Source organism: Chionomys nivalis, chromosome 20, assembly GCF_950005125.1.
Source record: "Chionomys nivalis chromosome 20, mChiNiv1.1, whole genome shotgun sequence".
NCBI classification, from domain to species: Eukaryota; Metazoa; Chordata; class Mammalia; order Rodentia; family Cricetidae; genus Chionomys; species Chionomys nivalis.
Window position 1 is genome coordinate 19,712,278 of NC_080105.1, and position 17,711 is coordinate 19,729,988.

At 43.5% G+C, this 17,711-nt stretch overlaps 1 protein-coding gene across 2 annotated transcripts in view; it reads right to left on the bottom strand.

The window, feature by feature from the left end:
* Window positions 1–17,711, bottom strand: part of Mfap3l (microfibril associated protein 3 like) — a 46,575-nt gene that overhangs the window by 7,176 nt on the left and 21,688 nt on the right. Inside the window, exons 2-3 of one of the 2 annotated variants that reach the window (XM_057752641.1) lie at window positions 13,755–14,181; window positions 8,231–8,269 (exon numbers count right to left, since the gene is read on the bottom strand). In XM_057752641.1, the coding sequence (XP_057608624.1) occupies window positions 8,231–8,269; window positions 13,755–14,052 (337 nt within the window). In that variant the 5' untranslated portion in view covers window positions 14,053–14,181. The remainder of the gene's footprint in view (window positions 1–8,230; window positions 8,270–13,754; window positions 14,182–17,711) is intronic. The other variant, XM_057752642.1, reaches the window with a different exon arrangement.

Genomic DNA, 17,711 nt, shown 5'->3' on the forward strand with positions numbered 1-17,711 from the left:
TGCGACACCCGCCCATTCATTCCCTCTGGAACACTGCGAGGAAGCACTAACATTGCCCCCACATTATGGGCGAGAAAACTGAGACACACTTGAGCAATGTTACCAAGGTTACCTATTTAGAAGTAGTATATAGATCTATGGATTTGTATTTGAAAAACTGTATTCTTTTCCCTTCCCCTTTCCTTGTTTTCATGGTGACAGGGTTCAAACCCAGGGCCTCAAACATATACTAGGCCAGTGCTCTATCAGTGAACTGTATCCCAAGTCTCTAGTGTCCCATTGCCCAATATCCCTCCCTCCCAGCTTTATCCCTCTGTTTTGTTGTTATTAATAATCTCCTCTATCCACAGTGGTGTCTGTGACCATGTGGGTGTGGGGACATTCACTGGTGTTTGGGCCTACCAGAAGAAATGTCCCCAGAGGAATATAACTTCTTCAGTAGATAACGTTATGTTATTTACTAGACACAATAGTGTGGAATTCCAATTCCTGGTGGAAAAATAAGAGAAATATTCTGGATAATGCAGTGTTTTTAAGAAAGAGTTCCTTAAGGTTCTGTATGCTTTTCTAGTTTGCTTGTGAGCAGAACTCTATTGGACACACTTCACGGGGACACTAAGACCTCTTGGAATGGAAAGCATTTTAGGTTCAACCTGAAACCTGGAGAAAATCAATTAAGTCATAATTGTTTGCTTAGGTGACCCATATTTAGGACTGATATTATCTTCCTATGGCTTCAGCTAATTAAACATAATTTATGTCATTCATTTTGAGAGTTCACACAAACTACACTGCTTGGAGTTATAAGCGGACAATGAAGATTCAGAGGTCAAATATGAATATCAACTAGCTTTAGCTTTGAAAATAAGTGAAGCCTGCCAGGATGATGATAAGTCTGGCTAAAAGGAGGAGGCACTTTGAGAACTAAGACTTTATGCTAGCCTGAGAATGACGTTCTAAATCAGGGGGATGGGATGAAATCTAGCCTGTCTCCCTGCAGCTCTCAAGGTTTCTATGTAGTAGGTTATCAGGTTTGGTTCCAAGCATTGGATCAGAGTCAGGAATTAAATCTTAATACCCACCTCCTATGGTCTCCCACAGAGCAATGGAGCTCCAAGCTACGTCTCCTGGAAACTTTAAGGAAGGGACAGACAGTTTTTCATAAAAGGCATCTTGTCCTCTGAACCAACCAGAGGAGCCCCCTGAGAGGCGGGATAATTTAAATTTTCCGTGTGACTTATTGGCAATTAAAAGTCTTCACCAGACCTCACCGGCTGAGACTAGCTCAACTACTTCCAATGGCAGAGCGCTTGGCTCACACTCACAAGGCCTGGCTTGAGGCCCCAGCACTGCTAAGTTCCAGAGATCATAAGCAGTCGGGGGCTCAAAGGGCTGCTATATGAAGCATCGGAGGACCTCGTATCTCCTAAGCCTACGGACATGCCCAAAGAGGCTAGATTCACCAGTGCGGTACTTTCCTTGGGTTACTGCACCTCCCCGGTGGCCGCAGCCGAGACTCTGGCAGGGACCCTCACTTAGGTACTTTAACATTTCTTTGCCTTCTGAAAGAACATGTGTGAAGAGTGTTCCTCGTGTCCTAGGCTAACCCTCTCTCGACAGTCCAGCCGGTGTACTTCCCCTAAGAGGAAAATGCTTTGGCTTAGCGTCTCATGATTTCAGTTTCTAGGCCAAGTGTGGGAACAGACAAACCCAGCATGTGGCCTATGATCGGCTCCATTCCCATGCAGCTCAGGCAAGCGTTCATTCCCTGGGCATGAATTTCAATCCTTCTGCTGCATAGTTAGCTGCATAGACAAACACTAGAGGCCAGGAAATTTGCCTTATCGATCTATTTTCTTTCAACAGGCATGTTTCCTGTAGACTATAGCAGGTATGGAGGAAATACCCTCACTGATGGACAGTTTAGTCTACATGGGAGGCGCTGGGTTTCAGAGAAGAGCCTTGGAAAGTGTTCTCATATCTGCCTTCCTTCTGTTGAAAACAGGATGAGATCGAAGAGAAATGGGAAGGGCCGCTTTGGTTATCTCCACTCCACTGTCTTTCTCCACACATTACCTGGAGAAATTGCTATAAACACAAATGGGAACAGTATGTACTTGGGACAGGAGAAAACAGGAGAACATTAAACAGGGATGGAAGGGACAGAAGCTTCCTCCTCATGCCTGAAGAGTAGGTTTTGTAGAATTCTACCCACTTTCACAGAAAAAGAAAAAAATGCAAAAACACACAGCAACTACAAGGGACGGGTGTTTTCCTCTAGTGAGAATTTCCTAAAATGGTCTGAATTTGACCTTTATCCTTATTCCAGACATACATGTCTATTGACTCCAATTTCTCTAACTTGAGCGCAAGCAGTTAAATTCAGACATACAGACACTTTGTGTCTCCCTGTGTTGTTAAAAGGATCTGAGCTTCGTATGGAACACAACCTGGTTTGTTGATGTCTGCAGTTCATTCTGAGGAAACTGCTCTTTCCGCAGGTAAGTGGTCACTTACAAATATATCATAGTTTGTAGCTCAGGACTGTGATTCCATAAACTAACATCTATTAAATGCTTTCTCTAGCACAAAAATCTCATTTACTTTTTTACAAAAGCTTTTTATTCACGTGCAGGTGTATGAACCTGCATAAGTTCATATATATGCACAACATGCATGTTGGAGCCAAGGAAACCAGAAGAGGGAGTCAGGACCATGGAACTGGATTACAGATGGTTGTGAGCCATCATGAGGGTCCTGGGAACCAAACCTAGGTCATAAAAGCAGTAAGTGCCCGTAACTGCTGAGCCATCTCTCCAGACCCTTGCTTGCGTTTAAAGTTTGAAGCCTAGACACATATGTGGGAAGTGAGTATTGTCACTTACTGTAAGGCAAAACAAATGTAAATACATATATTGTGACCCCCCCAAACAGTTTTTTTTTAAACCGTCATTTTAGCTAAACAATAAACTACCACCTTCTGCTGGCAATTTCCTGTTCCAACCCAGGAGGACACTGACACACTAATTTAGTTCTTGAAACCAAGGGCCTGTTTGTTGTACGGATTCAGCTAATAGTAATGGCTCTGAGGGTTCTGCCCATATGTGCCGCATAGTAAAACAAACAATCTAGATTAACATTCTGTCACCATATCACAGAGTAAGTCAAAAGAGTGGAACAGTGGAAGCCTATAAACATCCCCCTGCCACACCCCCCACACATACACACACACACACACAGACACACACACAAACACGCACACAAACACAGACACACACACAAACACACGCACAGGTACACACAGACACAGACACACAGAAACACACAGAAACACACGCACACACACACAAACACACGCACACACAGACACACACACACACACACACAGGCACACACACAGACACACACACGCACATGTACACACAGAAACACACTCACACACACAGGCACACACAGACATACACAAACACACGCACAGGCGCATACACACAGATACACAAACATGCACACACACAAACACATGCACACACATGCACACACACAGATACACACACACAGACACACACACAAACACATGCACAGACACACAAACACACACACAAACACATGCACATGCACACAGACACACAAACACACACACACCTTCCAATGATCATGTCAGATGAACTGAAGTTCTGAGTCTCTGGTCTCGAAGGCTAGGTTTATCTCTGTTTCTTTCTCCTGGCTGGTAAGTTGGTAAGCTCACTCTTTCCTGGGCACTAAGACTCCAAATTCTACTTAACCTCAGCTTCCCCTCTGATTAGTGAAAAACAGATGTATACATGATCTATTAACACATAGAGACCTGAAAACCAGGAAGATGCCCTGAATTATGTTTGCTGGTTTTCCTCCATCGGGGTGAAGCAGGCTCAAGAAACACCTCCACAGGGTAGACCCCCCAATTGGGAACATCCTCTCTGCACTATCATGGGCCATCCACCTCTGTCCTGTGAGAATGCCCTTCCCTGAGACCTCTTCTGGAAGGGTCCCAACGTTGGCTGCCAGAATGTGAAAGACACGAGAACACCCACGGTGACTGTCACCGGAAATCTTCAGTGCCATGCTTATGAAGCAGGCACACACCATGCTGCTGCCGAGTGGCTTCAACTGTAGCTGGTGGGAATGGCACTGAATTTTCATGAGGCTGAACCACTTCAGTGCAAATAAAACCCTCAAGTGTCAGCCACTGAAGCCAAGGCAGCTCCACACGCAAGGCTTTGGGAGGCAATCGAAAGGGCAGGCTGTTCACGACTGCTTTACCTTCCGAACATAACACAGCACCGAATGGCCAGCATTTTTCCAATACTCATTTGTGTGCCTACTCTTACCCGTTTTCTGTCTCTTGCTCAGGTTATAGCCCCTACCCTCAATTTCCAAATTCTTCCTCTCCATCCTCTTTCTTCCCAGTGCTGCTTTGAAAAGTGACAGCCCCTCTGAGGCTTCAGGCTAAACTACAGACACATTCATTATGGTAGGTTAGTGGTCACTTAGTAATCTGTCACTGCTTTCCTCCAGGAAGTCCAGGCACGCGAACATGGCTCCCATGTGAATGAATGTGTCGACTCTTTTGCAGAGAGAGGGGCTAACAGAGGTGGGTGCTGAGCTGTGCGGCAGGACGCGTTGCCAGGCGGACATTTTTAGAAGGGCGGTGATCCTTTTATCTTGCTCTCTCGTTCAGTCAACAGACACCATTGAATAAATTGCCTGTGTACCAGGCTCTGCACTAGATGGTGAGAATACAGAGACGAGTGAGGCACGATTCCTGACTACAAAAATCATCCAGTCCCCCTGGGGAAAAGACTCCAGCAGACAGTGTGCCAAGCGCAATGGCATGTGGAAGGGGGAGGGCAGCGGGTGGGGAGAGGAGACTCTTAGGGCCAGTGGGGGGTGGTGCAGGAAGCCAGAGAGAACACAGCATGAGCCGCTGAGCTGACAAACCATGTGTAAACCGAAGCAGGCCTTGGGTGGAGACAGACTTGAAAGGAATCCAGGGCCCCTGTGCATGGGGCTTACAACACAGCAGGGCAAGAGCGCTGGGCCCCTCTAACTTACGTGTCTTATTTTAGCGGACTTTTCCAGACACAGTGCAGGTTTCTTCTAACAGAGGGGCCACAGGATCTTCCTACCACTGCCTCTCTGCTGAGACCACTCCACTCCTCACTCTCGGTCTCCTGCCTGACCTCACCCTCAAAGTCCATTTCACACTGTGAATGGCCCATTGCTAACCCTAATTAAGTCAGAGAAGAGAATCAGAAAGTCCAAATCAGAAGTAACTAAGAGTTTTAAGGGTGAGAGAGAAGGCACTTCAGATCAATGGAGAAAGACCTTTGGGCTGACCGGACATTGGAAAGAAGAAGGCAGGAAAATCTGTTTTCTGTAATAAATAAAAACCCACTCCAACACTCTTGATATGAAACTAAAACCATGAAATTAATTGAGGACATAAAATTATTGGTAACCTGGGGGATAGAGGCCTTTTTTTGGGTTTTTAAAGGTATTTCAGAAAATATTGATGGCTCACATCTTCCTCCAAATGAACATATTCTGAGTCATAAAAACTCACCACAGAAAAGTTAGAAGGAAGTCACCGACTGGGAGAAAATTCTAGAATGTGTGACAGACAAATGCTTAACAACTATGAAACATAAAACAAAGACACAATGGAAACTCCAGATAAACAAGAACAAAAAACCATTATGAGTTAAGACGAAATCCAAAAGAAAAATAGGAAAATATACATAAACAAACAGGCAATTTATAAGAAACAAGGACCAGAAAGAGTGTGAGAGTTTTCTGACCAGGACTGATTAAATAAATCACCATTCAACTTAAGGGGATCAAAGCCGTTTGAAAACATTAACTTTCACTTTTCATGTTGCCAAAATAAAGAGGAGGGCAATGACTGCTAACTGCACCGCTCAGAATGAGGGAAGGACATTCCCCATAGGGCAGGTAGGTTTGAATGACCTCTGGGGGCATGAACGGAGGCCCCATAACCTTCCTCTAGACATCTTGACATTTATCAGATCAGGTAAGCCCCTTGACCAATTGGCAAACAATGAACGTGAACACGACAAAAAAAAAAAAACAAAAACAAAAACAAAAAAACAAACAAAAAAACATCAAAGTAATAAAAAACATTTCATTTTCAGAATAATAATAATGATTCGTGCTCAGACTATATCTCCTCCTGTAATACCCCTTTTATGGGGAAGGGCATAGTTCCAGAACTTTCCTTCTCTGCCAGCTGTCTCTAGAAGTTGCAATTGGTTCCAAGGCAGGAAGGCAATGAGCCTGGGACCATGATCCTGACATGAAGGCCTGTGCACAAGTGACATCACATGTCACATCACCAGGACAGCAGACCTTCCGGCAATGAGGTCAACAGGAGTACATGACTGGGAACTAAACCTGTAAGCAGCAAGGAACCCTCCAATACAGGCACTACCACGACTCAACACGAGATCAACACGTGGCCCCATCACAACTACCCCGTACTTTTGCAGATGACTCTGGTCAAATTATTGCTGCATGAAAATGAACACCACCACCAAGTTTAGGAGCTGAAGGGCCACAAGGGAAGTGAGGACATCACCTACAAAGACCCCATGGGTGGTCACAGCTAGTGTCTCCAAACACCAGCCAGAAAGCTTCCCTGATTTTCTCCAAGGCTGAGCATTAAAGAGACACAAAATGCTCTCAGATTGTCCTCAGGTTATTTATTTGAAGGAAGTGCTTTCTCCCTTAGCTGTATCAATCTGAATGTATGCATGAACCAGCTTATATGTGGCTCCTCTCCATCCCCAGAGAGCATGGCTAACACATTAAAACTCTGCTCCCAATCTCCTATGGTACCTGGGCTCTTAGGCTTCACACAGCCCCGCCTTGCAGCGGGGGGGGGGGGGGGTACAATCTCACGAATTAGTATGCTATTTTTTTGAAACCAGTTTACATAAAAAATGATCAGGTGGTGAGCATCCCACTACATGTTTATGTGACTATAAAAAGAGTCTCTTGAACGAGTATCACATTACACTGAGACTCTTCAAATAAGCACACAATGCATGAGTTTGCACCTATGAATGGGACGCATATTTTCTGCTGTGTGAAATCCAGACTGCCGAGGAGAACGGATCGCACGCCTCGCTACAGAATCTAATTGAAGACAAATTTAGCACTGCATGGTTGCACCTGTTCCAAGGCTTCTGCCACAGATGTCAGGCCCTCGAAGCCTGTGTGAGCAGGGTTATAAACACTTCAAGCTGCAAGCCCTCTGGTGTCCTTTTTCCTACCCCTCAATACTCCCTAAGAGAGCTCTTCAGCGAGAGGGCTGGGTCCGTTCTAACAAGCTTATTACCTGTGTCACGTGGAGCAAAGGTGGCTTGGGACAATAGCTCAGCTTTCAGGCAGGAAGGTCGGCTGGAGGGATTTTGCTGTTCAAATCTGCATTTCTGTTCCGCTAAGAGGAATTACTATCTGAAAAGAACCTGCTGCCGCTATATCCTGGTAAAGGATAAAAAAAAAGAAAACCCGATCCTCTTGCTAATTTGATATGACAATCTTGGTTTTAACAGAAGCGCCATGCATGGCATTCTCCGCATGCCAGCTAGGCTTTTCTGAGAGCAGCTACACCTGGTCTCCCAATGCAGAAGCACAATGAGCTTGCTTCATAAAAGTGACTTCCATTTGGGGGCTCCCTGCTGCCATTCTTATGTTAGATGGATCTGAGAGAATCTTTTCCTGGCTAAGACTGCAGCTGTCTGGGCTTACACCCCAAATGAAGCACAATTTGCTAAAGAAACACATGAACAATGGGAGTTAACTTTAATATCTACCAATCTTGAAAATGAACCCAGATACCATTAACTTTTGGGGAAAATACATTAAGGGTTTAAAGAACCGGCTCTCTGATCTTCTTCAGAAGGTATCTTTTTAGTGAGTTGGGGGTATCACTTTGGGTAAGACCAGGGCTCCTCAGCAGTGGCGCGGCAGCCCATGGAGCTGGGTGATTCTGTTTTCTCATGGGACCTATTCTGCTCATAGGCTTCGGAGCAGCATCCTTGGCTCTCAGGCATTGTATAGTGACAGTGGGGTTCCCTATAGATCCCAGTTATGAGAAACACACTTGTCTCAGAATTAGCGGTGGCAGGAGCCGAACATCCATACACATAAAATCAAAATGGGAACTTACCCTGCACAGAATATACTTCGTAATTTCCATGTATTTTGCCTGTGGGAGAAGGAGTGTATCAGCGATCAAAGGTGTTTGTACACAAAAGTCAAGGGTTACTAAACTGTCAGAAGGTTATTTTGAAATGACTAGAGATTTCAAATAGCATTTAAGGGAATGTCAATTTTTGCACTTACTGAAAAAATTGTGATTGTTATTATTAGTGTGTGCTACAGCGCATGTGTAGAGGTCAGAGGGGACGCTGGAGCAGGTTCTCTGCTTGCATTGTAGGTTCCAGAGGCTTAGGCTCAAGTCGTCAGGCTTGCAAGGCACGTGCTTTTCATCTATAGCACTGTCTTGCCAGCCACATATAAATTTTAAAAAGCTTCATTTATTTTGTTTTATGTATATGAGTGGCCTGCATGTGTTATACTGATGCCAGCAGAGGGCATTGGGTCCTGTGGAAATGGCATTATGAATGGTTGTGAGGCATCGTGTGGGTGCCAGGAATTGATCTAGTCTTGCAAAGTGGCTCACTCAACTGCTGAGCCACTGCTCCAGCCCATCAAAAGTCATTTTTTGAGGTCGGAAACAGAGACAAGGGAGAGAGAGAGAGAGAGAGAGAGAGAGAGAGAGAGAGAGAGAGAGAGAGAATAATGCAAAAATTCTTTGGGTTACAAAAACTCTATGTTAGGAAATGGGAATTTAGCACTTGACATAGATTGCTCTGAGGACAGAACAGAATATTAACAAAAATAACTGCTGTCATTACTGTGAGCTTTCTGAGTTCTAGGTACCATGCCAAGCATTTAACAGACAAGTGTTTATTCAAGACTTGCAAGTTGGCTTGATAGTAAAGAAAAGATTCTCTCTGGTTTACAGAAGAGAGAACTGGGGCTTAAAAGAGCTTGCCACTGTAATTGCACAAACATGGTTTAATGCCTTTGGGAGTGTTCTTAAATTCTTAAGCATTTAATATAGTAAAATATATACAAATTTGTGTATGATTTTATAGATTGATTTCCTACTTTACACTGATGGTAAAGGGCAATTAACCAGTCCCTATATGTTATATACATTGTACATTATATGTGGTATAGATGCGCGTGCATGTGCACGCATGCACGTGTGTGTGTGTGTAGGTGTGTGTAATGTGTGCGTGCATGTTGATTAAAAAAGAGAGGACAAAAATGCCACTTTGGAAACCTGGCTGATTTAACTTTGCAGAACTGGCATTTCCAGTCAATTAGAAGGATCTGTGAAAGGGTGGAGCAATGGAAAGGCAGTGTGCGTGTGTGCCTGTGTGTTTGTGTGCATGCACGTGTGTATGTGTGTTTGATAAAACCAAGAGGTGAGAAACAACACTTTGGAAACCTGACTGACTTCACGTTGCAGAACTGGCATTTCTAGGCTCTTAGAAGACTCTGGAAGAGTGGAGCAATGGAAAGGCAGCCCTGGCCAGTTTTCTCCTATGTGGTTTAGTCATGAAAATTCTTGTTTTTGGAGACAGGGCAGTATGTAAAACACATCTACACAAAAAGTAGATTTTCAAGGAAAGAGCATTAATGGGAGAATTCGTCATCTCTAACAGCCAGGCTTATTTCCAGGGTCTTGCACAGGCCAACTTTTTAAAATGCTTCTTACTTCTCTGATGGAGGTACTAAGGCAAATTGAAATGTTTTAACATTGCAATAAGAAAGCACAGTGAGATAATTAGATAATTAGTGCATCTGCAATGACTGGGGACTTTTCATAATGCTTCCCAGACAAGTAGACAAAGGGAAAACTGAAAACAGTGCATTTTTGGCCATCTGAGCTCATACATGGTGTGGGAGGTCATTCTGTCTATGTGTTGCTTTTATTGGTTAATGAATAAAGAAACTGGCTTGGCCTGATTGGCCAGAACTTAGGTAGGTGGGGAAAACTAAACAGAATGCTGGTAGAAAGGATGCAGAGTTTTAGGGAGAAGCCATGTAGCCCCATAGCTTCTCCCTACAAGTCCCCTGTACAAGTCCCTATGTAGCTGGAACTTACCCAGTAAGCCAACAGCCACATGGCTATACACAGATTACTACTAATAGGTTAAATTAAGATATAAGAGTTAGCCAATAAGAAGCTAGAGCTAATGGGCCAAGAGGTGATTTAAATAATATGGTTTCTGTGTGATTATTTTGGGCTAAGCAGCTGGGAACCAACAAGAGGCCTCCTTACAACACATGCATGCTTGAATTCTGAGAGAGTTCACAAACACTCTTTCAGTGAACTTCAAAACTGTATGGATTACCCATTACACTTTCTTAATCCCATGGAAATGGATTGAGGAGAATCAGAAGAGCCAAACAAAGCAGCTGCTATGGCCATCAGGATGAGAAATGGCCCCACTCTTTCTAGCACAGATGGGGCCACCATGCATAACAACTATCTCACTTTTTCAGCATAAACAAGATATGAAATTGTTTCTTTCCAGTCTAGTCACAAAGTCAGTGGTAATCAACTCCCGGAAGCAAACTGACCTATGACTTTGAACACATTTGTATGTGCATGACACATACATCCTATGGCAAAGATATCCTGACTCTAACTAGGATGGTAGTGGTTAAAGGCCTCTTCCAGGCAGGAGTTCTTCCCACATTCACTCTAGCTGAGTTAGAGGCTCCACAGTATTTCTCATTGGTTGAGACCTTGACAGGGAAAGCAATACCACTGCCTTTGCATTAAACAACATCTGTATACTGTCTTCCCCAACCCAATGACTTCACATCTGCGTTCACGAGGACTGATAGCACCTCACATACATTCTTACCATAAGGATTAGAAATTACACGTATAACCTGGTGCACAGACTTATGTGCAATAGTTGTTGATGAAGATTGTCTGAATTCCATCCATTTGGCTGAAACAGTCCCCATGTATCTATGTGAAGTCCTAGTAGTGGCATACAAGCGCCATTTTCATTCTGTATTCACTGACTCACTCTTTTGTTCAGTTGCAAATGAAATCCTGCTCAGGTTATACTGCTAGTGTTCTGCCGCGAAAACAGAAATCTATATCTGTGCTATAAAATGGGCATTTACTTCATCAGCAACGAGAAACAGAAGACTGTGTGCTCTCACAGGCTGCACCAGGACCAAAACGGCGCTAATATTTCCTTAGGCATTGTCTCTTTTCTTCTCCTTCCCATGTTCTGCCTGCTTGTTAGGTGTACTGCTGGCTATGTTTCCCCAGGCGGCATATGCTCTGCAAAGACTATTATCAAATACTGTAATTACAACAGCTGAGCCGGGACACCAAGTGCTGGTATCACGAGCTCACTTTAAAAATTGAAAATACATCTTCTTTGATGAGATTTAAGATAGTTAACTGATTTATCAGGCAGTCTATGGAGAAGGTGGGAGCTCTGCATTCTGATGCTTCAGTTCTCAAGCTGCTGATAGAGTTGAGTCTATATTTGCAGTATTCCAATGGGCCACTTGAGCTTCCACAAGCAAAATAAAATTAAAGAAAATATAACTACCACCTAATACAGCTCAGTCATGTTTCCACACCAATGAAGAAGGCAAGCCAGCATGTGTGCTTGCTGAGGTTACTCCACAGTTCCAAAGACCTTTTCAATGAAGGCATTGTGGATTTCTCTGAAGCAGTAGGGTACAACTTTGGAACAGCATTCAAACTGATGTGACTGAAATATAGGCTCCAGTATTACATCATTACCATGGCTCTCTTCTTCTCTAAGGCTCAGCAGTTTAGTGCACAGACTCCTCTTCAAATACCCAGGAGTAGGCTTTGCTTCAGGGTTCATGTGAGAAGGGGATTCACATCTGGAGTTCTTGAGTTCAGTCATCCTGACATCCCTAGGAGTAGCTCGGTCCTGCAGAAAGACCCGCTAAGGTCTGCATGTGTGTTACCAGTTACCACGCTACTCCCTCTCTTTGACCGATGGCTGTGGAAGAAGGGGTGGTGTTTCTCATCTCCCCATTGTCAGTTGAGAAAACTCTAGTTACAACCATTTAATTGGCAGCAGGACCTCAGGCAGATTTCTATAAAAATCGAGGTCAGCCTGGTCTACAAGAGCTAGTTCCAGGACGGGCACCAAAGCTACAGAGAAACCCTGTCTCGAAAAAAAAAACAAAAAACAAAAAACAAAAAACAAAATCCAGACTGTAGCCGGGCGGTGGTGGCGCACACCTTTAATCCCAGCACTCGGGAGGCAGAGGCAGGCGGATCTCTGTGAGTTCGAGACCAGCCTGGTCTACAAGAGCTAGTTCCAGGACAGGAACCAAAACCACAGAGAAACCCTGTCTCGAAAAACCAAAAAAAAAAAAAAAAAAAAAAAAACCAACCCAGACTGTTATGTGTGTAAAGTCCCCTCTACCTTAGAATTCCTATGACAGTACAATTTGAGTTGGTGGGGAATGGCTGTACCTTGCCTAGATTAAACACACATGATTTATAATATGTAATTCTTGATTGGAGGGAATCAGTTATACTGCATGGAGTAGTCGTGATTGGCTAAGCTAAACAATGGCAGCAGAAGCATGACTGCCAGGGGTCCGTCCCAGGCAGGTAGACTTCCAGCAGCCTTCTCCACTGGGAACAGAACTGTGAAAGGAAAGCTGTACCAGCAGGCACCTCCTAAGCAGATGCAAAGCATTCGGCTTCTTCTCTTTGCAGAGCAATTAAGATAATACGAGGGGAAGAGATTAAATATGTAGGTTTGTTCTCTGGAGCAGAAATTCTTTGGGGGATTGTTCAATGGTTAGATGGTTAAGAAGTGGGGCGGGCAATGCAGAGGAAGAAGGGGAAGAAGGGCTGCTTCTGAACAACCGTCTCTGTATTCTTAACTCCTTCGCGGCAGAGGGCGATTGGGTTTTCACACAATCTCCTCACACATCTTAAGCAAGAAAAGTAGATTCCGGATGTCTCAAAGCCTGTCGCTGGATGCAGCTTCTGGTGAGGGGAGCTTGGGGCTTGGGAAAAGGAATCACACCCTCTAGTCAAAAAGTCACTCACTCAACCCCAGCGTCTCATCTGCTGCCCAGCTTCCCAGGCTCCTCTCACCGACCTCAGCCAGGTCTCCAGGAGCATGGAGGAGACTCTTCAGTTGGCAGAGAGCGAAAGCACACACTTCTTTAAGAAGTTGGTCATGAAATCCAAGTTAAATTGATGTTTAATGATAAACAACTTCTCCACTACTTATTGGAACCATTCCCAGGACAGGAAACACACTCATCTTATAAATGGAATATATATTTAGGGAATCTACTCTAAGCTCTATAATGTCTTGGGGTGCATAAGAATAGCACGACACTATAAGAGGCCTTTCCAGAGACATCAGTGCTTGCCCTTTGTCTTCCAAGTCAATGAGTGGAAAAAATGAATTAATTACACCTTGAGTCCTTAAGAGCATACAGTCTCTCTTATGCCTCTGCACAACAAGACAGAAAGGAACTTTTAAGTGGCCTGTATGAGGACAATTAACATTAAGGGTATGGACTTTTAAGTCCCTTTTATAATTTATGACAACAGAAAGAACTTTGGAACCTACCTCCTCCTTTCTCCTTGTCATCATCACCTTCTCTCAATAGCTTGCCAACAGAATTATACCACTTAAATCCTAGGTCGGGGACGCCATGAACACTGCAGTTAATCAAGGCACTGCTCCCCTCCTTGACTATGATGTGGTCAGTTTTGGCAACGATTACAGGCACAGAGCCCAAGACTACGTCCGTGCCATTGAAAGTGCTGTTGGCGACACTCTTAGCAGTTGCTAGAGTGGAGACTAGGATTAAGAAGGGCACAGAAGGTGGTAAGCACACAGTCGGATGGTTCTTCAGTAGGTCCATCTTCTTGGCTTGCTCTGTAAGGCAAGAGATGGTTTGCTGATGGACTCTTCTCTTAGACTGTACACTGTTCAGAGCAGGCCATGGGACGAACCTGTCCTGGATCCATGGAGTAAGTACTTGATCAAGAATCTGTTAAAAAAAAAAAAACACATGCAACACAAATATTAACACTGATACATTAAATAAAACTTGTAAAGTAATAGAAATTTGCTCAGGTCTAAGGTATAAGCCTGTATCATTCTTAAATAAAACACATATTCTGGTGCTCCAATATTAATTTATATGACAGAAATCTTAACAGTATACAGTTATATGTCTGTATTAAAACAGTAAGAACAAATATAATTCTTATGCTTAATTGATATAATTAATATAATTGATATAATCTTACTTTTTTGTTGTTGTTTTTGTGTTTGGTTGTTTTTGAGACAGGATCTCACACACCACAGTTTGGCTGCAAATTTGCTACGTAGCTGAAGATAGCCACAAACTCCGGATTCTTCTGCCTCTACCTTCTAAGTGTTGGGATCATAGATATGCACCACCATATCTGAATATTCTAATATTTCTTAATTTACATTACCTCTTAATTTTACATTACTTCTCGATCTACACTTTTTCCACTTAGTACTACAAGATGCCTTCTGCCCCTCCCCCTATCTTCATGATAACCTATGGGTTCCTTCTTCCTTCTCAAAGCTCATGTCTTCTAGGGTACTTAGCTGGTCCCAGCTCGGACTCTGCAAGCATTAGGAAGAACTTCCTCAGAAACAATCCACTGTTCTCCTAATTCCTCATTAGAGCTTCTATACTTCAGCCAGGCTCCCCATCCCAGAATTGACTGCACTCTCCGCCCTGCATCCGTGCCTCTGCTACCTGCTCACTAACAGCCACTCACAGAATTCCCTGGTTTCGATCTTCCTTTGCCTTCCCCAGGCTGAGTAACATCGTCAGGATGGGCAGGGTGACATGGCGGGCTCCTCCGTGTCTAAGGTCTAACTTGCTCCTTTAGCCACTACTTTTCCAGCCACACCCAGTGTCCAAATTCTAAATTCTGGAGTTCTGAGTAATTTTCGGGTTCTGGATAAACCACCGTTAGCTCCAGTCTACCATGCTTGCGGATGCTTTTCGATTCTCATGGGGCTTTCTGGCCCTTGTTTTTTTCTCAGTCTCTCCACATATATGACTTTTACGTTTTACTCATGTTTCATTGAGACCCAACCATACAGACCACAGTCTGCAATGTCTTCTCTCCTTGTCCTCCTGACACATTAATTCGACACGTAGGTGACCTTGATCAAGCCAACTGTGTGTCATTCTTATGTCTGCCTGCACCCAGGAGACAGACTGCTGGGAAGAATTGCTCGACTATATAATTACTATGATAATGAAGGAAAGATCTCTAACTCTTGCCAGGCAATGGTGACATCTGGCAGTCTGTTTACCTGCACTCACTTGGTTCAGTATTATCCTTCCATAGTGCTTATGACATCATCAGCTTGAGAATCAAGTGTCTTCGCCCATTGATATTCTAATCTTAAGACAGCAGAGACCATATTTTTTCTACCAGTGCTTGATGTCCTAAATCCCGGCTGTCTATTGTTCTGCCTTCTGGAAAACATCTTGTATCTTATGCTCAGATCCTTACATGCCACATCCTTACCATATTATCATTTTCTATATTTTACTTGCTCTTTCTTGAAGTAGCTCTTGTTAAGACCACCAATCACTCCTTGTTGCCAAGTGGTTATCTTCCTCTACCCAAACAATTGTGACAATTGGTATGATTAATGATTCTTTCTCCAAAGCTTCTTTCCATGATTTGCACATTTAGCTATTATGGAATGCTTTAATTTTTTTTTTCAGATGGATCCTTACTATATAACCCAGAATGGCTCTGAACTCTCAGTCCTACTTCTGCATGCCCAGTGCTTGAACTACAGACATGAGCTACCACCCGACACCACTGCCATGCTCTTCTCACTTCTTAAAATCTAGTTAATTCCTAGGGTTCATCACTAGCATTCCCCCCCTTTCTCTTTTCTTTCTTTAATGAACAGCCCTTTGTACACTTTCATCTAATGCTTTTATTCCTGCCCAAACCCTACTGTGTCCAAAGTCATTTCTTTAGTCCCCTTTCCTGAGTTTCTGGTCAGTGTGGTCAACTTCCTACTAGATATCTTTGGCTGGATATTCTGTAGACACTTCAGATTAACATTACAGAAGCAAACACATCCTTATACTTAAAATATAAGTATATTGATTTCTTGGATCCATTATATTTGTTCAGGGCCCCATCATCTGTGAAGGTCTGAACGTGTATTCTCATTTCCAGGAGCACAAGTAGATACATTCTATTGATTTCACTTCAAGAACCACGGTGATAGCTGGGCCGTGGTGCCTTTAATCCCAGTACTTGGGAGACAGAGGCAGGTGGATCTCTGTGAGTTCAAGGCCAATCTAGTCAACAGAGTAGTTCTAGGACAGTCAAGGCTATACAGAGAGACCCTGTCTCAAAAAATAGATAAATAAAAAGAACCACAAAACCACAGCGACTGTCCCAGCAAGATATTCCTAATGGTGCGACAGTGGCATTCGCATCTTAGAAGTATCAAACAGCTGTCTAATTTGAATTAAGGCCTACTCATTATGATCAAACTTAAACCTGGTACTGCATACCTACCACTTAAACACGGCTGGAGATGTCACAGACCCTAGTGGACCATCTACTACTGCCATTATCCTACATCACTGTAACTTTTAACTATATTCTAAAGACTTACACCCAAAGATAAGTGGAACTCCGACCCCTCAACAAAGAAGCTTCTTTTGGCAGCAGACTGAGGCTCCTATAGAGATCCACTAACTGGTAAAAATGCACAACACAAGCGATCCACCCCAAATCTGCCTATGGATACCACAATTGCTAAACCAAAGGCTCCAGAACATGGTGGAAGGAGGGGTGGAAAGATTATGTGATCCAGAGAACCAGGATGTATAATGTGAGATCGTGTCTTCCTGATATGCCAGGGAAGCTGCACCCACAAAATCTCAACACATGGTTGCCTACAAGATGATCCCACCAGTAGGCATGACAATAAGGATGAAGGAAATTTCATGAGGCCCCACCCCTAGATGAAGAACTACATCAATCAACAGCTGTTGAGAGAGGCAGAACTTGTTTTCTCCAGGGACTAATCCCCTGGTTGGTTATCTAGTCCCCAGTGGTTGGCCCTAAACATATGGGCTTATAGCAATACTCAATGGAGTCAGGATATTGTTGAAGGTTACCTAGTCCCCAGTGGTTGGCTCTAAACACATGCATATACAACAAACTCAATAGATTCAGTAGATTGTTTACAAGTAGGTAGCAATAATAATTCTAGAAGAAGAGGCAGCAAATCTGAGAGCAGTTCACTGTGAGAGGGACTTTGATGGGGGGGGAGAGATGTAAATGATAAAAACACAGTATACTGCTACGTGAAATTCTCAAGAAAAAGATTGAAAACTTAAAAATGGGAGTGGCCATATTCAAATGGGTGGGTTCCATATCCAAGACTATATAACAGCACAAATCGAACTTGATGGTTTTTAAGAAAAAAATGAGAATAAAGTTTGGTGGGCAGGAAGGCAGGCATCTGGGAGGGTTTGGGGAGGGA